General features: G+C 41.9%; 2 protein-coding genes across 25 annotated transcripts in view; one reads left to right on the top strand and one right to left on the bottom strand.

Annotated features, from left to right (window-relative positions):
- The window catches only part of FBXO38 (F-box protein 38), a 53,242-nt gene extending 46,071 nt beyond the window's left edge, over window positions 1–7,171 (top strand). For all 17 annotated transcript variants that reach the window (XM_067032139.1, XM_067032147.1, XM_067032138.1 and 14 more), the window contains 5 exons: window positions 2,072–2,238; window positions 4,151–4,296; window positions 4,782–4,885; window positions 5,378–5,491; window positions 6,279–7,171. In XM_067032139.1, coding sequence (XP_066888240.1) covers window positions 2,072–2,238; window positions 4,151–4,296; window positions 4,782–4,885; window positions 5,378–5,491; window positions 6,279–6,457 — 710 coding nt within the window. In that variant the 3' untranslated portion in view covers window positions 6,458–7,171. The remainder of the gene's footprint in view (window positions 1–2,071; window positions 2,239–4,150; window positions 4,297–4,781; window positions 4,886–5,377; window positions 5,492–6,278) is intronic.
- Window positions 7,172–10,972: 3,801 nt separating this feature from the next.
- HTR4 (5-hydroxytryptamine receptor 4) overlaps window positions 10,973–25,697 on the bottom strand; it is a 211,706-nt gene continuing 196,981 nt past the window's right edge. For all 8 annotated transcript variants that reach the window (XR_010840322.1, XR_010840320.1, XR_010840321.1 and 5 more), the window contains 2 exons: window positions 11,609–14,522; window positions 10,973–11,170 (listed from right to left, as the gene is read on the bottom strand). The gene's annotated coding sequence lies outside the window, so the exon portion shown is untranslated. The remainder of the gene's footprint in view (window positions 11,171–11,608; window positions 14,523–25,697) is intronic.

Genomic DNA, 25,697 nt, shown 5'->3' with positions numbered 1-25,697 from the left:
AGTTTATATATATTCTGCATTCATTTTTTTCAGTGTGTGAAGTATACATAATTTTACTTACCTTATAAAGCATTTGTGAAGGTTAAATGGAGTGATTAATACATGCACACACGTGTGTATATGTGGATGTATGTACCTACACATAAACACAGTAGAGGGTCTGACCTCTAGTAAAAGCCTAGTAAATGTTCATTTGTATTAGTATGGCAAGATAATATTTAGGGGCTTTCTATTTTTTGCACTTCTCCAAAACTGGTAGTAAACAAAACAAGGTAATCCTTACCAGACATTTTGTCATAAACTAGGAAAATCCAAAAAAAGAGAGATAAAACTGAAATATAAGCACTGCCTCTCTCTTGAATTCTAGAAGACTCCAGACATGGGGACCCCAAACCCCGTGTTCACCCTTACAAGGTGGTACTTTATCTCATGTTGAAGTGTCCCCCTAAAACGGAACGGGAGTCCTTCAAAAGCTCGGAGATCATAGCAGCAGCAGACCCCAGACTAGCATAAGAGCTTTCAGTGTGTCAGCACTCTACTCTCTGAGGTCTGAGACTCTACCTTCGGACTCTGCTGGTTGACTTCTCATTCCTGTCTCTATTCTGAGCTCTCTAAGAATCTCACTGGTTTTCACCTCTGCACTTGACTTTGATGATTCTCTCTATATCTTCTCTAACCTTAGTGGTGGATCACATGGCCTCAGGTCCAATCTTTTCTCCTTAAACCAAACTTTTTAGCTCAGCTTATTGTGGGACAGAAGATCTTAGAGAAGATCAGTACCTAGACACCCACTGATGGATGGGTTGTCTGTTAACAGTGGATGAGATGACTAAATGAGATTAGAACTGACCTTAGCCAAGTCTGGTTTTACAGCAGGGAACCACTGAACCCTTATCGCCATCTAGTCCTCTCTTCCCTCTTTTCCCGTCCCCAACACTGCTTCCTCTTCCTCCTGCCATGTAACAGGAGAAAATTAGTCTGAAAGGCATAAGACTTGGTTAGTGTTCAAACATCAAAAGTACAGGGCTAGATTGCTCAGTAAGATGATGACATTTGGATCAAGGATGTTACAGAACATGTCTTTATGAAATGTTAAAAAGATCCGGCATGTTGGCCTTAATATCTTTGATCTGATTCTGTCTCTTGAGTTGGACCAGGTTGAAATATATGGTAAAAACTGGATCAAATTGAAATGTGAGATTAAAAAAAAGGAAGGGGATATTTTTCTGAAGTTGGTATACTGTTGTAGTTAAATGTGTCTGTTATATCACAATACTTTTCTCTATAACCTCAATATTTTGTATGTTAAACGGGAAGAATATTTAATTATATTTCAGACCAGCACTTTCTTTTTGCAGTGATGGAAATGTTCCATATCTGTACTGTTTGATATGGAAACCACTGGCTACTTGTGACTGTTGAACATTTGAACTGTGACTAGTGTGTGAGGAACTAAATTGTTAATTTTATTACAGTTAATTTACATTTAAATCGCTACAGTGGCTAGTGGCTACCACATTGGACTGTACAACTTTAGACCAAAGTATCCAAATATTTCTGGGTCTTTTTTTTATTATTATTTAAAGGTTCTGGTTTTATACCTGAGGTAAGAATTAAAATCAACACTGCTCATTTCCTATGGGTGAATGTAAGATAACGTATGTGAATTATCCCAGGAACCACTACCCTTAAAATTGTATAATTCAGTAGTTGCTGTCATTCATTCTCTTCAATATGTATTTCCTAAACAATTCCTATATTTAGGCAACTCATTCTCTGGAACTTGAATTTTTTGCCAGTAACATCTTAGATAGGAAAAGGTATCTCCCTTCTAGCATGAGGGTGACTGCCTTCTTTTGAACAGGACAGAATCATATTTTCAAGTCATTTGATGACTGTCAGTTGTCCTTTGCACTAGTACTTGACCTATGTTAAAGATGTTTACATCTGCAATATTTTATGCTAATAAAAGGTATGCCAGTCCTCCAAAGAGGATTCCAAATAGGTTATATGTTGCTCTATTATTTTGTATAAATTATTTGTAGAGCTTACCATTGTTTTCATTTTGTAGCTACCAGGTGCAGGGTACTGAAACATTTAAAAGTAGAAAATGCACCAATTGTAAACCGGTTTGACTATGCACAATGCAAGAAACTGAATATGGATCAGGTACTAGACCAGATACTAAGAATGCCTCCTGAGAGAAATCGTATCATATACCTACGCCCCATGCAGCAGGTAACGAGCTCTGCTTCTTTCTGGTGATCACATATTGCAGTGATATTTTTATTTTAATGTTCAACCTTTTTGAAATTGGCTTTTATTCATTTGCTGAACCCACAGTAATGATTCTTTAGATTCTACAGAGTTTTCTTAACCAGCCTAGACTACCTTGCCAATCTTCTTCTCATCAGTGCTTCTCTGATAGATTTTTCTGGGCTTTTAGCAAGTTATATGATGAGGGGAGTTGTTATACAGCAAGTTTTATACTTATTAAAAGTTGCCTGTGGTAAAGAGCACAGACTCTGGTTTCAGACTTCCTGGTTCCAGTTCTGGTTCACTGACCTGTAGCAGATTACTTAACTTCTATGTCTTAGTTTCTTCATCTCTAAAATTAGAAGAATAAAAACCTGCTGTTACTGTGATGGTTAAATTAATACATGGTAAGTGCTAGAACAGTTGCTGGCATGTACTAAGCAATCATATGATAGTTGCTGTTACTATTATCATCATTATTATAATAGTAAACTTTTTATAGTATCTGTGAGATGATGGCTGTTAGCTGAACCTATTGTGGCAAACATTTCACAATATATGTAAATCAAACCATCATGCTGAAGATATGGCACGTATATACAATGGAACATTACTCAGCCATAAAAAGAAACAAAATTGAGTTATTTGTAGTGAGGTGGATGGACCTAGAGTCTGTCATACAGAGTTAAGTAAGTCAGAAAGAGTAAAACAAATACTGTATGCTAACACATATATATGGAATCAAAAAAAAAAAAAAGGTTCTGAAAAATGTAGGGGCAGGACAGGAATAAAGACGCAGACACAGAGAATGGACTTGAGGACACCGGGAGGGGGAAAGGTAAGCTGGGACAAAGTGAGTGAGTGGCATGGACATAATACATACACTGCCAAATGTAAAACAGATAGCTAGTGGGAAGCAGCCACATAGCACAGGGAGATCAGCTTGGTGCTTTGTGACCACCTAGAAGGGTGGGATAGGGAAGGTGGGAGGGAGATGCAAGAAGGAGGAGATATAGGGATATATGTATATGTGTAGCTGATTCACTTTGTTACAAAGCAGAAACTAACACACCGTTGTAAAGCAATAAAGATGTTAAAAAAACCCAACAACATCATGCTGTATACTTAAAGGTATACAGTGATGTGTGTCAATTATTTCTCAATAAAACTAGGGGAAAAAAGAGTAACATTGTATGTAAGACTCTGTGCTTGATGTCAAAAGAAGGTTTAAAGGAAACATGAACCTTTGCAGTCAATGTTTGAACCTGGCCTCAAAAGAATCATTTCAACACACAGATTGCTTGTTGAGTGTTTATAATTTGCTGGGGCTGAAAAATACACAGGACATCATCCTTCTTGAGAAGTTTGTCTTTCCACGAAGGGGGAAGACATATATGTCATTAGGATGACAAAGTGGGATTTCGTAGGTAAAATAGGGATGAGGGCATTCCATAAGAAAGCAATGTGAACAAAGGTTACAAGGGGGCAAGGAAGTGTGTTCTGTCTTTAGGAATGGACAGTAGTCCAGTTAGAATGGGTTATATGGTACTACACATTCACAGTTCTATAGTGCAGTCAAAATTTAAACCTATAAAGGACATATTCACAAGTGGATTGCTGGGATCAGTTACCTGAATCCAGATTCTCTGGTTTAATTCACATTTATATAACAGTGAGATGTAAATTGCTGAGCTTGCTAAAGAGTTGAATTTGCTAAGCCTCATCGCTAGCATGGCAAGCTGTGTTCAGGGTGGAATGTGACTTCTTTGATTTTCAAATCAGCCAAAGATTTAAAAACTGAGGTCCCAAGGAAAGATTGTTCAAGCCCTAGGAGATAGATTTCTAAGGCATTCTCTTCCTTGGTCCAAAATCCTCTCTCCCATGTTTTCCACAGGTGGACACACTAACGTTGGAGCAGAAGCTATTTAGTGGTCCCTACCCCTATCACATCTGTATTATCCATGAATTTAGTAACCCTCCCAATGTCCGGAACAAGGTGCGCATTCGCAGCTGGATGGACACGATAGCAAACATTAACCAGTAAGTTATCTGCAGCCCCTGACGACCTTCTAAGTCAGTTCCCAGAGCAAGGATGCCCAGAAACAACAAATCCTAATTATTTTTTATTTTAAATGATTTCATCTGGGCTTTTCAGGCACTGAAACATGAAATGTAATGTGAAAAAAAAAACAAGGGAAATGAGGACTTTAAAATGCGTACGTATATATTTGTAACTTTTTATTTTCAAACTTAGAGAAAAATCACAAGAACAGACTGCACATGGACATTTAGTTTCATTCCTTTAGCCTTACAGCATGGAAAAGTGATCATATTAAAGACCTTAAAACTGTGATGTTTTACATCATCAGAAAATTTGACTTTTTATGCATTTGTTATTTTAATATATTGTTTGAGACCTTCATTAGAATCTAGGCATGACACATTTTGATAGTTCCTTTCTAACCTACATCCCAACATTATTTTCAGTTTTATAATTTTTATTTAATTTTTCTTGTTGCCTCCAGAGAGCTCATTAAGTATGAATTCTTCCCTGAAGCCACACGAAGTGAAGATGACTTAAAGAAGTATCCCAAGTACCCATGGGGTAGAGAGATCTATACTTTAGAAGGTGAGCATTTATTTGTAAATGGTTGGAAAGCTAAATAGCTGTTAACTAATTAGATGGAGAGACATGTCTTAGGGAAGATTGGAGTGGGAGCCTAACAGTTTGTCAAAATAATGGGAATACTGAATATCTGCAGGTAGCAGGGACCAGATAAATAGTGCTCTCCCTGTATGAGTCTTTACCATCCCTAAAATAATCAGCAGTATTGAAACACAAAAAGTGAAAGAAAATTGAAACTTGCTGTACAGTTTGCAGGTTGCAGTGACTTGAGGGAACCCGTGTCAGCCTCTTTATTTTGTGGGTATATATATATGTACACATATATAGAAAGGGAAACTGAGGCTTAATGGAAACAAAGGATGACCAAAATCACATGACTAAATAGTAGCAGAGCTAGAATTGGAATTTATATCTCTGGTGCTGCTTTCAAAATACTTAAAGCGTTCAGCCCTATCATTACTTCCACCCCAGTAGCACTGTTGATCTGTCTTTTAGGTGTTGTGGATGGAGCACCGTATTCCATGATTTCTGACTTCCCTTGGTTGAGATCACTACGGGCAGCAGAACCCAACAGCTTTGCCAGATACGATTTTGAGGATGATGAAGAAAGTAATTATGTCCTGACTTGATTTTTATTCTCTAGTTTGAGGTTATCCTACGGTGTTAGATACTTAGTATTTTGTCTGAGTTACGAGCGGCACAGCTTTTTATCACTTCCCATATAAATGTTTTTGCTTTTTGTTATTGTTTGGTTCACCCCTTGCTAAAAAAAAACAGCTCTAAATATATACAGCAGATAACCAGTTGACTTACTAGGGATATATGAAGGTTGGTGGAAAGGATTCCTTCAGACAGATTGTCCTACCTAGACTTTTTTATTACCTAAATGTTTATAATCTTGTTACTCCTTATTGAAGAATTTGGTCAAACTATACTGTTTCAAAACTGTTCCTGTTATACTAATTATTCTACTACTTATGAGCTGCTTCTTGTTGGGTAGCATGTGGGAACTTATGATTTAGGTGTGGATACTTGATGGGGGAACTTGAAGGAACTCTGGAATATAGTTCTTCTAAGTGTTAGCACCCTTGAATATCCATTTGTAGGAAGTTTAAAAAATATATTTTAGGAGGAAACTGATTTCATAAACTTCATGTATATATATATGACTTACCTCTCTGGTACATTTTTCACCTTGGGCCTTTAATCATGTGTGCTCTTTTTGGCATCAAACATAGTATATAACCAAACTGATGGGGACCCATTGCATGAGCTATACATACATCAGTTACACAGCATGAGAGTATACAGGCATATCTCATGGACCAGCTAAATCAGAGTGGCTTTCCAAATGATTCTGATAATCTTGTTTCCCCTTTTCTTTCTAATTTCCAAGGCACCATCTATGCTCCTCGAAGGAAAGGGCAGCTGTCTGCAGACATCTGTATGGAAACAATAGGAGAGGAAATTTCAGAGATGCGTCAGATGAAGAAGGGCGTGTTTCAGCGAGTAGTGGCAATTTTTATCCACTATTGTGACGTCAATGGAGAGCCTGTTGAAGATGACTACATTTAACTGGTCCCTCCTCTTTCCAGCTATTCTGGCAGTGAGCTGCTGGGGCCATCCAGCTGCCAGGGAGCTTCACAGAGGCTTGGGGCATGCAGTTGGGAGGCTCTGGCGCATTTTGGTATATAGGAAATGTATAAGGAACATTGAAGTTGTATACAAAGATTTGTACATAGAGGAAATACACAAAGGTATTTCCTAAGCACCAACTTTATATCATATGTTTATACAATTTAATTTAAAAATTCATTTTAATGAAGGCAGAGAATTGGAAATAGTTCATTTTGTTCATTTTTCCAGACTTAGTTCATAAAGTGTCACTTTCTGGCTGAGCCCCTGTTTACTATATTCTTAATCATCACATCATCGTCACGCCCTTAAATCTGTGCCTTTTTCTTCTCGAGCAGAGCTGTTTGAGTAAACCTGTTGAAGCGTCTTTTTGTCTCTTGTGCTTTTTTTGTGTTACTATTAAAACTCCAACTAAACCCTATTGTCAGAGGTGGCTGTATGTTTGTTTCTGTACAAATTGTGGTTCTTTTTCCTCTTGGTATTGTAGTTGCCATATTTCTTAAAATGAAGTAAAAAGAACACTCATGGGTTTAAAAAAAAAACTGAGTTTGAGGGGGAAATGGAAAAGTTTCCAAAGCATTTCTAGTTATTTATTTCCATATTGTGTATATGCTTTATCTTGAATATAAAAATAAAAATTTATTAAAAACTTTTTTCTTGCCTTGGAACTGAATCCCTCATTTTAAAGAAGAGTAGCAAATACTACACAGAAAAGGAATGTGTAGTTGTGTCCAAGTAAGATTTCAGTGTAGTCTAATCTCTGATCTCTTTTTTTAAAGTTCTGTGGCTGCAAGATGTTTAACTCACAGAACTCTATGACAGAACACTGGGAACAGCAGAATTTCCCCAAATATCTGGTCTTTAGGAGATGGCCTTTCTCCTTTCTCAAGGAGAGAGATTCACCTGATATATGGCAGTGACAATATGCAGTATCATAGTGTCAGAGGTTAAAGCAAAAAAAAGCTTCAGAGCAACGCCTGTGTCTGAGGGCTGGCTTTGTCACTTGCTAGCAGAGTGAACTCAACAAATTGCACAAACTGAAGTTCTGTGGAAATATTTTAGAAACTCTTCCCAAATAGAATATGTAATTGTGGTCTGTATGAGGTGTAAGGGTCCAACCCCTTCATTTACAGGGGATTAATTGAAACCCAGAGGGAAAATGGCTAACCCACCACAGTTAGGGGCTGGTTGAGGCCAGGCGGGATAAGAATTCAGTGCCTAATTCCCACCAGGCTGCCTCTGCCTTCATCATTAATATTCATAGAAATGCAAGGAGCCAACAAGTAATTCCTAACAAACAGTATGAATGATAGTTTCTTTCATCAAAGTTCTCTGTTTTCCAAGACTTTAAATTCATCTATTTACATTAGGAAGAATGTTTGGTGCTGCACTCAGTCATCTCTTTACTACCTTGTTTTTAACTCAGCTCACCTCTCTTCTAATTAAGAGTGTGTTCCACTCTCCAGGTTAAAACTCTGTTCACTAAAAGGTGGGAAACAAATTACAGGACATCCTAGATATTTCAAAGTAATATAGACCCCCAACTCTCAGCCAAGACTCGATCTAAACCTGTTTTTTCACTGTAACCATAACGAAATCATCTAAATAATGTTTAGATTTAAGGCCACTAGAGGCCACTGCTCTCTAACTTTTGTTGGTTTGTCTATCTCACTGTCTCAACCTGATCCACTCTAAAATCATTCTAAAGATGCCTAGACTGCAACAACTAAAAAAACAAAACTTGATTGATGCATTTGGTAAATGTCTGTGGAATGAATGGCTGGACAGTGATTGCCCTACAGCAGCTGTCAGCACACTTTTTCTGTGCAGAGCCAGATAGTAAATATTTTAGGCTCAACTATGGCAACCACTCAGCTCTGCTGTTGTAGTATGAAAGCAGCCATAGAGGAAACATAAAGGAATGGGCATGGCTGTGTTACAATAAAACTATATTTGGAAACAAATTTGAGTTTCACATAATTTTCATGTCACAAAACATCTTTTGTTTTCCAACCACTTAAAAAAGTAAAAACCATTCCATTCTTAGTTTACAGACTGGAGGACTTGGCCCCTAGGTTGTCATTTGCCCACACCTACTTGCCATAGGGAACTGAGTTGTGTCTGGCATATTTTTTAAAGACTTTAAGAAATGTTTCACGGATGGATTACTGAATTAATGTCAAATTTAGAGAGAGAATCGTGTCCCTCATAACGCTGCCAGGTGTGTGAGTCCTAACAATCTCTAAATAATAACTGGCACCACAACTCTTCCGGGAACTTCATATTTGGAATCAGAAAATCTGGGCTCACATTCTGACTCCCTCAGACAACTGCTGGATGACGTGGCTGGTCATAAGCCCTACTCTGGAGCCTCAGTTTCCTCATCTGTAAAATGACCCGGACTAACACACCCACCCCACAGGGCAGCTGTGAAGGTCCAATGAGAGCTGTCAGTAAACTGGACGATAACATGCAAGTGGAGGCAGAACTGCTTCCACCGTAATTCCCTTTATTATGAAAGGGTTATCTTTTTTTTTTTTTCCTTTTTTTAAACTAATCTTCCTATAACTTTCCGTTCCTTAGACCAGATCCCAGGACGGTAGGAAACAGAACGGGTGAGGAAGTAACGATACTGTGAAAGCATTTTTTAAATCGTTTACCAAGTGCTTTCCATATACATCCTCATACCAATACTTTAAAATATGTATGATCATTATGTCCCCCACTTCACTGTTGGGGAAACTAGGGTGTAATAGGTTAAATATCTTGCTTACAAACACAATTCTAAAAAGTAGTGGAAGCCGTCTGACTCTAAAGCCTGAACAGTTGAGCAAAGTGGCTTAGTTCCTCAAAGGGAGGGAGGAGACCATGTGAGGCCCATCTGAGGGTGGGCCTTCCCCGCTGGGAAGCTGCCCAGAGTTCCTGCTGCCGCTTCAAACAACTCCAGCTGACCTTCGCATGGTTAGTACAGTCCCAAAATATGGAGGCTGCTGATTTTCTGATGCAGGCCTCAAATGCCCCACTCAGACATGGGATGCAGTAAGAACATAATAGAAACAACACTGCAAACTATATAACGTCTACCATATGAAATACACAGCAACTAAAGAGAATGAATAAAAATCATGTATTGATGTGACATGATGTTGAAGGTATACCTTTGCAAAGGCAAGCTGCAGTTATTATATACTGCATCATCTTATTTATATACAAGAACAAACCAAAACCATGTATTTTTATATGTACATAAAGTGCTGAGAAGCCTGCAGTGCTGAGTTGATGGGACGTATGGGAACATGTCCATGTAGTGTTCCAAGTTCCAACTAGAAATGTGAGGAAATCAAACTGCCTTCCACTGGGGTCCCTCCTGCTGTGGGCAGCCCCAGCGATGGTCTGAAACATAAAAGACTAATCCTCTCTTTGGCTCACACACCTGATTCCCAGGGTTCTTTGCTGCTTACTCAGTGACTCCAGGCTGCTGAATACTGGGAAGACTATGAAAGATCAGTGTGGAAGGGCCTTTCCTCCTGATCAATCATCTACTTGAATCCCTGCAATGTTTAAAGGTGGAAATTGAGGCTCAGAGAGTGAAAGGGAGAAAAAGAAGATACAGATGGTGTGTGGCAGAGTTTCACTCTGGAGTAGGCATGTCCCAAGTTCCTTTCCAGGTCCCAGGGTGACATGGAAGGGAAGTTCTTAGGCAGCATGAGGAAATGGGCCAGCCTTGGCTTGTTCACTGCTCCCTCCTGGAACAGGGTCTGCCACGTGGATGTGGAGTAAGTGAGTCCAAATAAGGAACCGTGTTGCACACGTCTAGGACCATGGGCTTTAGAGTCAGACTGCTGATGTTCCCATTCCAAACCACACTTCCCAGGTCTATTACCTTGGACTAGTCACCAGATCTCTCAGTGGAGTTGTGCTCATCTGGAAAGCAGGGTAAATTCTGGTACTTATCTTGTAAGGGTTTTACGAGGATTAAATGAGATGATCCATGTAAATAAAGCACTTAACATAGTACCTGGCAGAAAGGAGGTCATTAAATGTTTCACTTCCTTTCTCTCTATGCTACCACAATATGTGGAATGCAGCTTGTCATGAAACTACATTAGCTCATAAAGTTTGGGAGTTCTCTCTGGTAAATTCCCTATCACCTCTTCTCAGTTTAAAGAACCCCTCGTGGGAGGCGGGTGCCCTAACAGCTCTCTGACACTGTCTCCCTTTCAAACTCGGAAGCAGAGAGGAGGCCCTGTGTGTTGGCTTCCCGTTAGAACTTAATAATCTTGCTTTGTTTTCACTGATTCCTCTCTGTGGCTGCTTCTATTAATGGCAATTCTGAATTTCTATTTGGGGTACTGATACAATGTTTCTTTCTAAAATAAATTTATGTAAGTGAAAACTTGAACTGACTTAAATAAAAATATTAAGTAAATAACAGTACAGGCAGGACACACATTTGGTAAAAATCCTTGGGTGACACATGTTGGAACACTCAACAATCCTACCAGCTCAGAGATTTTCTCCATTTTGTAGATGACATACGTGAAGCAAGTGCTGGTTAAGGCCCAAAGTGACACGGTGTCCCAAACTCAAGCCTTCAAATCCATCCCTCATTTGTTTAAATTCAAACCAAATATTTGGCCTCAGTTTTCTAGGCTAGATGGAAAAGAGATTGCAAATTATGACTAGAAGAAGTAAGTGCATTAGTCTTTTTTTCCCCCCCCTCTAGAGCAGCTATTATGGTAAGGACTGACTAGAGTAAAGCAGAGTAATACAGAAAAAGAGAAAAGCAATATTGATCTCTCACCAAAGAGAGATATAACACCAAAGAGAAAAACGGGTAGACAGCACAGCACCAAGAAGACGTTACTTTTGTTCTTACTTGAAGACAATAACAAAGTCAATTTAATTATAGCCACTCCCCAGCAACCCACCCCATTTCCCTCCCTCATCCACCCCCATGCCCACACCCCCATCCCCCAGCTAGACAGAAATTTGCTTCAGGACAGAGCAAGTTAGCAGCATGAAGTGGAAATGTTGGTGAGATGAAAAGGTGAAGTCTCAGAAAGAAGGAGTTTTTCTGCAAACACATACCTGAGTGTTAGCTGAAGTTGGTTTTTATCCCTTTTGCTTCCTAGCTGCTGATCATGAGCTGGATGGGGAGTTTCAGGGCTTCTACCTGGACAGCCCTGTAGGCTGGAGAGTCAAGGTGCAAAGCAGCACAGGTGAACCCCCTTTATCCCGGGCATGGGGCAGTCTAATTGCAGCATCCATCACCCCAGTGACTGTCAAGGCCAATCTGGCAGATGCGGCTGGGGCCATGGGCCCTTCTCTCTGGGAGCATCCCTTCATGATACTGCAGGCTTTCTGAAAGAGGATGGCCTCAGAGAAGACAGCAAAGTACTTCCTTCCTTGACAAGCTCCAAGTCTCCTCCTTCTGAGGCTTCCACACACATGCCATATTACCTAGATTCCCGGGAGCCAGAGATTTAAGCAATGCCAGGCTAGTAGCTGTCCAGATAGAGCAAGCCTGCTTCTGTTCCGTGAAGCTCCAACGCGAGCATGTGGTGCATCACCCACATCATCCCAGCTCTGCTCCAAAGAGACAGCAAAATATGCTTGTGAGGCCCTCTCTGCAAAGGGTCCTTCTTCTCGACAATGGCAAGGGTTCCTATTCCTGCAATTGATGTCCTTTCCCTGACCCAGGGTGCATGTGACCTCTATAGACACCATTCATAGGCTGACCCACACAAGCATGACCAAAGAGTCCAGAAGATTCGGACCCGTGACATGGCAAGGTCTCTTTTTCCCATCTATGTTGTAATCTACAGATCCCTGTTGAGTTCAAGTTGCCATTTAATATGGGAGACTGCCACTGAGAAATAATATTTTGCATAAGCAGATATGCTTGCTAAGCTCCTGGGAAGAAAAACATTTCATAGGGAAGAAATCCTACTCTATTTACGTATGTGTGTATGCATGTATGTATTAAATAGTAGAAATTATTGACTTTGGAGGTATTAAAGTTTACCAGCTGCCTCAACGCACTAAACATTTTCCTCCTCACTGTGAGCTGGCTCTATGACTGTCTTAGTCTTTCCCTAAGAAGTTCTTTGTGCTTTGATGAGAGGAGAGACCACATTCAGACAGCACGTGGAAAACTCCAGACCCCCAAATTCACTCACCTCTGCCTTTTCCATGAAAAAGTGGGAAAAAAAGGAAATGCAACTTTGAGGACTCTTATTAACCCTCAGCACAGGGAGGGTTCCATCTAGGGGGTGACCAACCAGCCTAGTTTGTCTGAGATTGAGAAGTTTCCTAGAATGTGGGGCTTTTGGTGCTAAAATCAGGGTGTTGGTCACCCTAATCCTATGTGGAGTCTGACCGTCCTTCTCACCATTTCTGGGGACAGAGAGAAGAGGGAGGGCTAATGAGTTCTTCCCTCATGGATGAAATGGGTGAGAAGGAGGCAACTGTGGCTTCTGAGATCACTTGGGAAGGAAGGAGGGGCCAACAGCCCAAGTAGAAAGGCAAGGAGAACTGGTGAGGTTAGAAACTTACAGCACATCTTTATCTTGTAGTTCATGTTACATAAGCTCCCAATCATCCCCCACATTGCCTGTTCCCTAGGCTTCCCCATAAGGATCAGCAATTAACCCTCTCAGTAGGGTTTTTATCAGTAGCCAAAAGAAAGGCAACTGAAAAACCTCAGAGTCTCAACCTGAGGGGATAATTCACCCCAACATAAAGTCATTTGTTGGTAGCTTTGACATTAGGGAAGCATCTCCTTAGGAGATTGGAGGAAATGAGATACTGGAAGAGGTGTAGAAAAATAGTAGCCCAGGAACTTCACAGGCAGGAGGCCAGTGAAGTTGCCCAAGAAAGTAAGCCCCTAAAAGGTGTCTTGTAGGAGCAACTGAGTTTCCCTCCCAAAATCTGAATTTTAGGACAATTCTCAATCGACATTCCCGGTAAAGGTGTAGGTCCTTTCCCCATTGTCATGGAAGGGGAGTGAATCAAGATTTACTTCAAATGACCTCACAGCCAGTATGCCAATGAGAAAATGTCATCTTTAAACACACACACACACACACACACACACACACACACACACACACACACACACACACACACACACACACACCAGACCAGCTGTAAAGATGCCTTCTGGTAATGGATCCAAACCAAAATCTAAGCAGAGTTTCCAAAGTCTATCCCCAAGAAAAAAAGAAAAATATTCAGGTCTATGAACCAAAAACACTGATGCTTCACTTGTCAAAATTCAGTTCTTCTGGACAGACATCTTGGCACTACTATCAACCTAATCTCATTATAAAAGCCTTGATTAATTCACCCACCAATGCAAGTCCAGAGGAAGATGGCCAGAATGGAGAGGAAATTGGAACTGTTGAGTTCAGAGAAAAGACTTAAAAGGGTGGGTAGGCGGCAGATCACTGTCTTCCAATATTTAAGGGCTCTCAGTGGAAGAAGGGGCCAAATGCTTGTTCCCAGATGCAACTAGAGCAGAGACAACTTTGTGTTCCAACAAAGGAAAGACCTTCCTTATGACTAAAGCTTCTCCACAATAGAAGGAACTGCATTAGGAGGTAGTGAGCTCCTATCCCTGGAGGTGTACAAGCAAAGACTAACCAACTTCCATGGATGCTATGGAGGATGCTGCTCCTGTGTTGGCTGGGAGCCTGCATCTGACGGTGCCTGAAGTCCCTCTCAACTCTGAGATCCTCCATGCTCTGGCCTTGGATCCTGTCCAACCCTGTCATCCATGTACCTTTCCTGGGTCCTTGGTCCTACTGCCCCAAGCCTCACTGGTGGTGATGAGAGTCAGGAGAGATGCCAGGGTATCCTGTTCATGCAGGCATGAATGGGGATGAACGGCTTAGTTGTGAGCCACGTCCTCAGTCAGAAGCATGATTCCAGGGATTCTGGGTCATTGTGTATGGGCAGTGTCTCGAGTTCCTGGTGATGTCCATTGTGCAGAACTGTGTACCTAGGAAGGATGGAAAGAAAGCTTGAGAATTTGACAGGCGTCCTTCAAATGCACCGAAGACAGCACTCCCACCACTCTTGACTTCCTTTCTGCTGCACACTTCTGAGAGCATGACGAGGTGGGGCCAGGCAGGGGCTGGTACTTCATCAAGAGGGAAGCCCAAATAACAGCATCTGAACTGTTTAGTTTAAAGGTGAGGAACTGAAGTCCTGGAGGAAAGGGGTACATGGAGGGTGAGAGGCAGAGCTGGGATTGGTACCCAGATTTATTTCCCCACAACAAAGCCTGGGGCTCTCGTGTTACTCATCAAAATGAACCCTATGTACCACTTCAAGCAGTATCTAAATATGCTAAGTTCCCAAGGGATGGCTCTGGGTTCAGCAATACCCAAGTTCTAACTGAGATTAGTAAACCACTCAGAGCCTGAAAGACAATGTAGCTCTATTTGTTAGCTGGATTCCTTTTGGTGACATCTGGGATAGTAAACTGCTTAGATGAATCCAACAGCAAGTTGACTCTAAGCATCACAGTGAAATTTACTACTTGACAAGTGTTTATTAGTTTTCTGCAGTATCACATGGTTACACTGAATATGTTAACTGCATTTGAATCAATCTCAATTGCAAGTGGGTCCTGTCATCAGTAACCCAGTTTCCAGCATCTGGCAGTTATTTTTATGACATTGTACAGTTTAGGAGCGCTATTACCCCTCATTCCCAAGGCCAGTGTAAAGCCCATTCAGTAAAACAAATAAAAGAACACATACCACTTACTTGGCATCATAGTTGACAACGAACTTGTGGGTGGTTTCTCAAGAATTATATTGATGCTTTCCTTTGAATTATAATAATTTATTGCTCACTCATGTTGGCTGGTTGGTATATACAAGGCACCAGGTACTAAACTCTCTCCACGCATTACCTTATGTAATCTGCACGACAGTCCCATGAGATGGTCATTATGTTTATTTTTCATTTAAGCAAAATGACACATAGCTTCAGTGACTTGCCCAAAGGAGTACAGGTAACATGTGAAGATACATCCAATCAAACCTGGTCTATCTGATGCCAACACCCACATGCTTAACTGGTTCGCACACAAGCCATGGAGTAGGTATAAATTTAAAACAGTGAGTCTTAACTGGAACAATCTGGAGGCACTTTTGGTTGTCATGGCAGGGGCAATGCTACTGGCATCTAGTTGGTAGAGACTAAGGATGCTGCTAAATATTGTTCAATACACAGCACAGACTCCCACAACAAAGAATTATCTGGCCACAAATGTCCATAGTGCCCTGATCTAGAATAAAAAGTCCTCCTAGATGGATAGAAGCAGGTGTTAGCTGAGGAACACAAAGCGAAGGGCATGAGTCTGCTCTCACACAACTGTCGCGGCAGTGCTGCTAAGATAGAGGTAAGCAGAGGGGATATGACCTGAAGGACCACAAGCACCTGCGAGGTGAGTGTTGAGTAGAAGAATGAAGTGGGAAGGGTTATAGAAAGGGTTGGATCACACAGTCTTCATGAGGGCAGGCCAAGGCAGGTCCCAGTGAGATATGTGAGTAAAGGCTTTAGGGAGGTCAGCATTCCAGCTATTGAGTCATAATCTCTCAGCCTCAACACCACCCTTCCAAGCTTGGCTTTGTGCTTCTGCAAAGCAAATGTTGGCTTGTCGGCTAGCTCCTATCAGGCTCCTCCAGCTGGAAGAGGCTGGAAGCCTGGAAGGAGGAGCAGGACCTTTGCTCCTCCTGTGAGCTTGCCACCTACTCCTCCTTCTCGTGAGCATCACCCCAGCCACGCCTCGTCCGCCCAGCAGCAGTGATGCCTTGCAGCTGCCTTGCTGTAGCAGCAGAAAGTCTTGTTTACAGTCTTTCCAACTCTTGCATAACCAGCTTCACGGCAGCCCCTCAGAGACAGTGCCTCCTCCTCAGAGGTCAAGTTTCTGCTATGTGGGATCCCTCTAAGTCTCTACATTTTTTTCAGTTATTCCCTTTGTTCCCTCAGCCCTAGAGGGAGCAGTTGCTTCCTGCAGTTGCTAGCTCCATATACACTATTAAAATATTGTTTAAATAGCTGGTGTGGTTTCTGTCTTCTGTCTGGATCCTGTGAGATATAATGAAGAATGGAGGCATGTGCATATCTGGGAGAAGAACATTCTAGGTAGAGGGAACAGCAACTGCAAAGGGCTTCAGGCTAGATCCTGTCTGGAACGTCTGAAGAAAAGCAAGGATGCTGAGTGCCAAGGCAGAAGGCGTGAGGGGGAGGAATGGAAGGAGTTGAGAGCTGAGGTCAGTGAGGTAGCCGGGGCCAGAGGGTTGGGGTGGAGGAGCCACGGCTGGCAGATCCCGATATAAGGCTTTGACTTTTCCTACATGTGAAAGGTTTGAGCAGCGCCCTAACATGATCTGAAATGACTTCTTAGCAGGCTCTCTCTGGTTGCTCTATTGAGAGTAGATGGAATGGAGGCGGGGTGAACACAGGGAGACCAGTTAGGAGGTTACAGCAATAATCCAGGTGACAGACTAGTTTGCTGTTATACTTAAATACCAGAAGGTTTAGCCTTAACAACTGTTCTCAGACTCTGTCATGTGTGTTGGTGTTTCCCTTGCCTTGGCTCACCAACTGGAGGCTGTGTTATGCAGCACAGTGATGAAAACTATGACTTGAGTCAGACAGACCTCATTCCCAAACCAGGCTCTACCACTAAACCAGCTCTGTGATATTTAGCAAGTTATTCAATCTCTCTATGCCTCATTTTCCTCCATTGTAACTGAGAGTGATGATACCGACCTCACGGTACTGGTGTATGGACCAAGTTGCATCATGTATGAAAAACACTAGCACAGGGTCTGGCACAAAGTAGAATCTCAAAATACTGAAACTGAAATTATTCTATTTACTTCTTTCCCTCAATACCTCATTTACTTATGAGTATAAAATAATGACAAGAATTATATATGCACAGCAGTTTACTGTTTAAAAACATTTTCCTCCTTTATTTCCTTTATAGGTAAAACCTAAAAGAACTCAAGATGCAGAAGGTTCCCAGATCTTGTCTTTCTCCCTTATCAGAATCACAAGAGCTCTTTTGGCAAGCATGTGTACCAAAACAGCACTAACTGATTTTCCCACCCATGACTTTATTTATAAGCAGCTCTTCAGGCCAGGCAAGGTAGGCAATAAGACCCATATTACACAGAGGAGAAAAGTGAGAGTCAGCTCAGTTAAGTGAGTACTGAGCATCATGGTAAGGGAGTGAGCAGAGCCTGGCCAGGAGCACAGTCAGATGCTTGCCTGTTGCTCTTGCCCCTGAGTGGCATTGCTTAACGACTTAAGTACAGGTCTTCAAAAAAGGGCTCAGAACCAAACACCCCCGTGAAATGGGGCTGTACTGCAGTATGTGAAAATCATACACAGCTCATTTTATGAAGGAATTAGGATATACGCCAGGTGTTATTTTTGGTAATTACATACATGACTTCATTTATATAATTTACTTTTCACAACCCTAAGTGGTAGCAACTATATTGGGACCTCCCTTACAGATGAGAAAACTGAAGCTCAGAGAAATCAAGCAGCAATTTATGTAAGGTCTCTGTGTCCACGATGCCCACACTCTTAACCTCAAAACACACTTCTGAACCTTTGTCCTGTTCACGGCCAATAAGCCACGTTCACTGGCAATCAATCAAGTCCACATGAAGAGGGTGTCCTGGTTGAAGTAGCTTTTGGTATTTCTGATCATATAAGAAGATATACTGCCATGGAATCAGGCACACCTCTACAGAAGCCTTGGACACGTCTCTCCTGAGTATCTATTTCTCATGTGCTAGTAAGTGAATTGTTCAGAATAACAAGTGGAGGCTCCCTTTCTCCAGAGTTCAGTGGAAAGGCAGCAGCTCTCGTTCAATATGAGGGTGAGCAGACAGGTGTGTGTTCTGTTACAACCTTTGGGTGGTCCTCTCACCGTGGTGGGTGATGCACCCAGAAAGGAGGAGCGAGTCTGAGATTCCCTTGGCAGGACTCTAGTAGAGGGCAGTGTGTCTCACATGGAGTCTGGCCTTGCAGAGGTTTTCCCAAATCTCATGAGATATATTTTTAATTTGGTATTTTCACTTTGAGGGTAAATAAACAATCTGAGCAGATTTGGGATGATCTAGAAGCCACCTTATGAACTCATACTGCCTTGGCAATTCAGAGCTTGAATTGCATTCAGGTCCACATGATGTTGTGGTGACAATGAATGACTTGGTGCAGTGTTTCTCTAACAAGGGTACATGAAAGTACATGATACTGCAGAACAGCATTCAAATCCTGACTCTACCATTTACTAGTTGTGTGACCTAGTCAAGTAGATTAGTTCTACCTACCTCACAGCTTTGTTGGGACAATAAAATGAACATCTATAAAGAGCTTAGCAAAGGTCTGGACATGTAGTGGGTGCAGAAATCTTCACTGGTAAGGAAACCAAGGTGCAAAAAATGTGACTTTCCCAGGGTCAGAGAAGGAGTTATGTATGGAATGGTTAAGAGTATAGGCTCTTGAGTCAGAATGGCCGGGTTAAATCCTACCTCTGGCACTGACTAGCTCTGTGAATTATTCAAAATGTTCTGGGTTGTTGTGGGCATTCAGTGAAATAACACACATAAAATGCTTATTAGAACAGTGATAGCCAGCTAGTAAGCACTCCATAAATGTTTATGAGAACTGTTGCTATTTGATGACGGAGGTAAGACTTGAACACAGTGCTTGATTGCTGATTCAGTGCAGAAATCCATTCTTTAATAATTAATCAAATGTTTGTTCATTTAGTCATTGATCACAGGGCTGAAAGAAACCTTCAAGATGGTTTTACACACAAAGAAACAGCCCCAGAGAGAGACAGTCATCTGTTCCGAGTGGCAAAAGTCTCTCAGCTCTGTTTGGTGTAATATCTTACTTGCAATCTTGCAGCTACACTGGGGAAAGCAGACCCCCAGATGTGTGGGTGTACCTGGGCAGTTCCAAGTCCAGATGAAAAAACCCAACTGCTGTTTCCCAAGCAACAGCAAGGCAGGAGGCAGCTTCCTTCAAGCTGGGTTGCTTTCCCTCTTTACATTAATTTACTCAAGCATGACTGAAGCCACATTAGGTTTGGTAATTACCTGAGGCTACAATTCATTCACTGAGCAATTAGCATCACACTTAGAGCAGCCGGGATGAGGTAATTAGTCGCATAATAATAGCCCCCTCTGCCTGCCCAGCCTAGTATTATAAGGAAATGATTAGACTTTATTACACATCATCCCGGCCCTACCCCGCATGGCATTGCTTATATGGAGGCAACTGCAAGATGTTTTAATTATTAAAATGCAAGGTGCATGAGTTTAAAGAGATTCAACCCTAAGACAGAGTTTCATGAAAGCCGGAGCCCCATGACCCGGAAACAAAGATCTCATCTTGGGTGTTTTTTGATGTTCAGGGAGAAGTGAGACTTTCAAATCTTAGGCATTTATTCATTCAGCCACTTATTTGTTTAAAAATATATTTTGAGTTCCTACCACTGTGTCGAGCCCTGGAGGTAACAGGGCGGTGAGGAAAATCTACAGTCCCTGTCTTCGAGGAGCTCACAGTGTAGTGCAGGAGACCCACAGTGAGATGGAAAATTGCAGGCCTGAGAAGTGTTAGGGATGAGAGGTATTTGGCGGTGCTGTGAGAACATGTCATAGGGGATGTGGCCGAGGTTAGTGTGTCAGGGTAGCGTGACTGAGGAACTGAGGGAGATGAGAACTGAAAGATGGGTAGGGGTTAAACAGGTAAAGAGGAGGAAGATGTTGGCAAAAGGGCCAGCAAGAGTAAAAGACCATGGTCCTGAGGGCAGGTGTGCCTTGCGAGAGGAAAACAGGGCGAGCATCACTTTAAGAGGAGAGTGAAGACTCAGAGACTCACCCTGCTAAGTAAGGGCTGTTATGCTCATCTTAAGAGCAGTGGGAAGCTGGCCAAGGTAATGAGAATGGATTCATGAGGACTTCATGTTTTGGAAGAACATTCTAGCTGTGGTGTGTAGAATGGGCAGAGGTGAGGTTGGAGTGGGAGCCCAGAGGCAAATCAGGAGCTATCTTAGCTTCCTATTGCTTCGATAACAAAGTACCACAAAGTTATTAGCTTAAAAGAGTGCAAATTTATTATCTTACAGTTATGGAGGCCGGAAGGTCAAAATGGGTCTCAATGGGCTAAAATCAAGGTGTTGGGCAGAGCTGCATTCTTTCTGGAAGTTCTAGGGGAGAATGCCATTCCTTGCCTTTTCCAGCTTCTAGAGGCTGCCCACATACCTTTGTTCATGGCCTCACTGCTCTAACCTCTGCTTCCACCATCACATCTCCTTCTCTGACTCTGACCCTCCTGCTTCTTTATTACAAGGATGCTTGCGATTACAGTGGGCCCACCCAGATAACCCAGGATAATCTCCCCATCTCAATACTTGTAGCTTAATCACATCTATAAAGTACCTTTTTCCACCTAAGGTAATACATTCATAGATTTTGGGGATTAGGATGTGGATCTCTTTGGACATTATTTTGCCTGACACAGATGATTTTCTTTTCTTTTTTTAAGATGGAATATGCTAATTCTAACTTAACACTTATTATGCTTAGAATAATTTTTTTTTTGGCAGTGTGGACTGGCTCTCTTTATTTTTATTTTATTTAAAAAATTTTTATTGTTAATTTACAATGTTGTATTAGTTTCAGGTGTACAGTAAAGTGAATCAGTTTCACAGGTGATTTTCAAGGTGTCTAGAGATGTTAGTGACTCAGAGATGGGGGATGGTAGCGGTGGAAGTGTTGAGAAACAGTCAGATTCAGGATATATCTTGAAGATAGAGTTGACAGGACCCACTGATGCATTGGACATGGGGCCAATGAGGGCTTTCAAGGTACGGCATGGGCTAGGCAAGCTGCAGAGGCCGCAAAGAGCTTGGAGTGACATTTGCAGAATGGTGAATGTTCTAAGAGTGTATCCTACATGGTGAGGATGGGGGTGCTGGGAGATGAGGCTTAAAGGAGGTAGAGGCCCCATGACCAAGGGTCTTAAAAGCTAGGCTCAGGAGGTTGGGCTGAGTCTTTAGGTAATGAAGAGTGAAATGAACACTGGCTGCACTGTGGGGAATAACTGGGACGATTGGGACACTGAGACCAGTGTGGAGCCTCATTCCTCCAGAAGAGAAAAGACAGGTCTAAAGCACAAGTAGGAGCAGCGGGCAGGAGGAAAGAGAAGGACCTTGCAGACAGTGATGGGCAGGACATGCTCACTGATTCCACTGACCATGAAGGGTGTCCAGTCTGAGTTTAGCCTGCAGACCTAAGTGGATGCTGATGTCATTCATTATGGAGCCCTCAACCCCTCTGAGACTTTTCTTCTCCAGGAGAAACACCTCCAGTCCTTCAGGATTCCTCGTAGACCAGGGTTCCTATTCTCCCTAGGCTCCCTGGTTGTTCTACTCTGGACTAGCTTATCTCCGTCATTAGAAAACAGATATTCTTGTTAACAGTTAAGGGATTCTGGCCTCAGGTCCTCTCTTTGATTATCAGCAGAGCCAGGAACAAAATCCACACCTATGATTCAGCTGTTTGTTTTTACATAGACATTTATAGTGATTCCAAAACAGGGAATGCTTCCTTTAACTGTGTTCCTCTCTTGGCCTCCTCACCCCATGCCATCACGGGCTCACAATCTCTTACATGTGCTTCTTCACCATACGACACAGGACACAGCTGTGATGGTGCTCCCCAGCCCTTGTCTTCCATAATCTAAGGACCAGTCCCCACCCCTGCAGGAGGCTCTACCTCCCGGCCATAGCAGAGTCCAAAGTTACACTACTTCTACCTCCAGGAAATATGTGACTGGGGACTTGGAGGTATTATCAGGGTCTTAGTGCTTGAACTGAGAATGGGAAGGGCTGCCTGGGGGAGCCAGGTTTGACCCATGTGTTCATAGAATCAGAGAAAGTTGATCCAGAAAGAGAAAAGAATGAAGTTGATGTACAGTGAAAAATAGACAAGAGATTATGGTCTCAGAGAGGTGGAAAGAGGAACACTAATCCCTAAAAGCATCCATATTCCTTATTTGTCACCATGAAAGCCAGTAAATTTCCTGCTCTGGGGATCCATGAGATATCTCTGTTATCTTTCCAATAAATCTCCCTTTGTTTTTCTTCAGGAAGCATGAATGGGCTTAGAGCCTGTGGTAGGCACTGTTGAGTTATTTACTTGAAAGCATGTGCCTACACATTCTTCTTTCTTTCTAATAGAGCCTGTCTCTTAGTACAGGCAAAAACACCAGATGACAGCTAAGGGTTTGGCCTCTGATCTTCTGATCAATGACTTGAAGGTCTGCTAGGGGAATCTGATGGAAAATGTTTTCCTCCCTGAATAAAAGACAAGTATGATAAGAGTCTGCCTTATCTTCTAGCATTTGGTTGTGGTTATGTGAGGAGGATACAATGTTTGGAGCTGTTGCAACTAGTTTGTGACCATGAGAGTATCATCCAGAACGAAAACTAATAGGCTGAAAAGAGCAGAGGAAAAGCATTTGGGTCCTTCACAGTGTGACTGAATTACTGAATTAACCAATCCTAAAACTACCAAACTCTACCAAACCAAGCTTTCTATCTTGTAAATGGATAATCTTATTTTTTAAAGTTAATTTTAGTTAGGCATCCTAGTGCTTATAGGCCAAAGTATTCTAAATGACATAACGCCCACGATCCCTGTCTTCCACGTCTACTATGACTTCCCACATTCTGCCACATCCAAATCCTACCCACCCTTTAAGACCCATTCCAGAAGCCTTCTACACCATCCATGAGCATTTACTGTTGATAGGAACACAAATTGTCTGCTAATGTGAGGTGCCTGACTGGACACATGTCTGGCCTCCTGACACTCCTGGAAGGCAGAGCCCATATATTATTATATGATAAGAAGAAACAATCTTTCAGCCCTGTACTTTTATTTTTATTTATTTATTTTTTAAAATAAATAAATTTATTTATTTATTTTTAAAAATAAATTTATTTATTTATTTTGGGCTGTGTTGGGTCTTTGTTGTTGTGCGTGGGCTTTCTCTAGTTGCTGCAAGTGGGGGCTACTCTTCGTTGTGGTGCGCGGGCTTCTCATTGTGGTCGCTTTTCTTGTTGTGGAGCATGGGCTCTAGGCACGCGGGTTTCAGTAGTTGTGGCTCGTGGGCTCAGCAGTTGTGGCTTGTGGGCTCTGGAGTGCAGGCTCAGTAGTTGTGGTGCATGGGCTTAGCTGCTCCGCGGCATGTGGGATCTCCCTGGACTAGGGCTCGAACCCGTGTCCCCTGCATTGGAGGCGGATTCTTAACCACTGAGCCACCAGGGAAGTCCCAGCCCTATACTTTAAAAATGTTATTGCATTTAATACTTACAATGAGTCTATGATGTCAGCACTTATTTTATATATCTCCATTTCATAGATGAGGAAAGTGAAACTCAGAGAGGTTAAGATTTGCCAGAGGTCACTCAGCTAGCAATGGCAAAGCCAGGATTCAAACCCAGGCATGCTAGAATCCCAAGCCCTTTTTGCTATTAGTACTTCCCAGCCTTATTCTTTTTAATACTTGCTACATAGCTCACAACACCTTACATATAGTGCAGAATATCACAGAATCTATAGAAATATTTACTGAATGGATTACAGAATGAGACAATCCTCCCCCACATTGCCTGGGACTTATACTGATTATATAGTATGTTGGCGACTATTCTCTCATTGATCTTCATGATCGCCCTGTGTGTCACACCACTCAGGTTATCTCTGCATTTGTGATGTCGCTTTCCATTCTTCTGCGGGACAGTGTGGGGGGAGATGTAACCTCCCACACCTCCACACATCCCTCTTTTAGAAAAAGCCCTGCTGTGGGTATTTCTGGTTCTTAATCTTTCCATGAGAAGGAGACTGAGAAAGCTATCCTAGCACAAAACTTACATCATGGGTTGGGTCATTGCCATGGAAACCCCCTGGCAAAGAAGCTAGGAGTCTATGGATACAAAAGGAATATTTTTTCAACTGATATAGGATGGGAAGGTGTTATAAACTGAATTTTTTTTATCTCTCCCCAAATTCATATGTTAAAGTCCTAAATCCAAATATGATGGTATTTAGAGATGGGGCCTTTGGGAAGTAATTAGGTTTAGATGAGGTCATAAGGGTGGGGCATCCATGATGGGATTAGAGCCCTTATAAGAAGAGGAAAAAAGAACTGAGTCCTCTTTCTCCACCCTCACTGCCATGCTCTCTCTGTCTCTCTCTCTCTGTCATGTGAGGACAGTGACAAGGCATCTGTCTGAAAGACAGAAAGAGGATTCTCACTGGGAACCAAATTTGCCTCCACCTCGATCTTGGATTCCCCAGCCTCCCAAACTATGAGAAATAAATGTCTGATGTTTAATCTACTTGGTCTATGGTATTTTGTTATAGCAGACTGAGCAGACTCATACAGGAGATCTCAAGGAGTCAAAGAAAGAATATGGATGGAGAGAGCAGGAAACAACAGTATAGATTGTGGAGATAGGACTTTTTTGCCAATAGTCATTAACTCAGGAAAACCTAAGGCATCAAGAGAAAATGAACTAGCAGAGGGGCACGTGCATGTATGTGTTTCTGTGAATCTTTTACTAGCAACACTGCATTTATCTAAAGGTCAGGTATCCAGTGACCTTAACTATCCAGAAACCTGCACTGAGGTGTCTTTTTGTTTGTTTGCTTGTTTGTTCTTTTTAAAGGTCTCCGAGTAATCAGAGTAGTTGTCCCAAAGGTGTGGACTTTCTTTGTAGTCTTCTCATTTTTCACTCGGAGAATATTTAAACTTAGTTTGCATACAACTCTAGAAAGCTTGGTTCTTCCACACACAGCAGAGGAGAGACTGGAAACTAGGATGGGAAGGGAAATACGTAATGCTAGTGGTAGATAAACTGATTGCAGGAAAAAATGACAGCTGACATGTGCAAAGAGAAAAGAAACATAAGAAGATCAACAAAATCAACATAGCAAAGCCAACCAGGGCCATATAGGGCAGAGGAAAATATTTCAAACATCTCTCAAGGCCATTACTGTACTGTAAAATAACTTAATATTGGAAATTCAAAATAATGACTTTGAACAAAGTTACTCAA

This window comes from Kogia breviceps, chromosome 4 (genome assembly GCF_026419965.1).
Source record: "Kogia breviceps isolate mKogBre1 chromosome 4, mKogBre1 haplotype 1, whole genome shotgun sequence".
Classification (NCBI taxonomy): Eukaryota; Metazoa; Chordata; class Mammalia; order Artiodactyla; family Physeteridae; genus Kogia; species Kogia breviceps.
The sequence above is the reverse complement of the archived record's forward strand: the minus strand, read 5'-3'. Positions and strand labels throughout refer to the sequence as shown.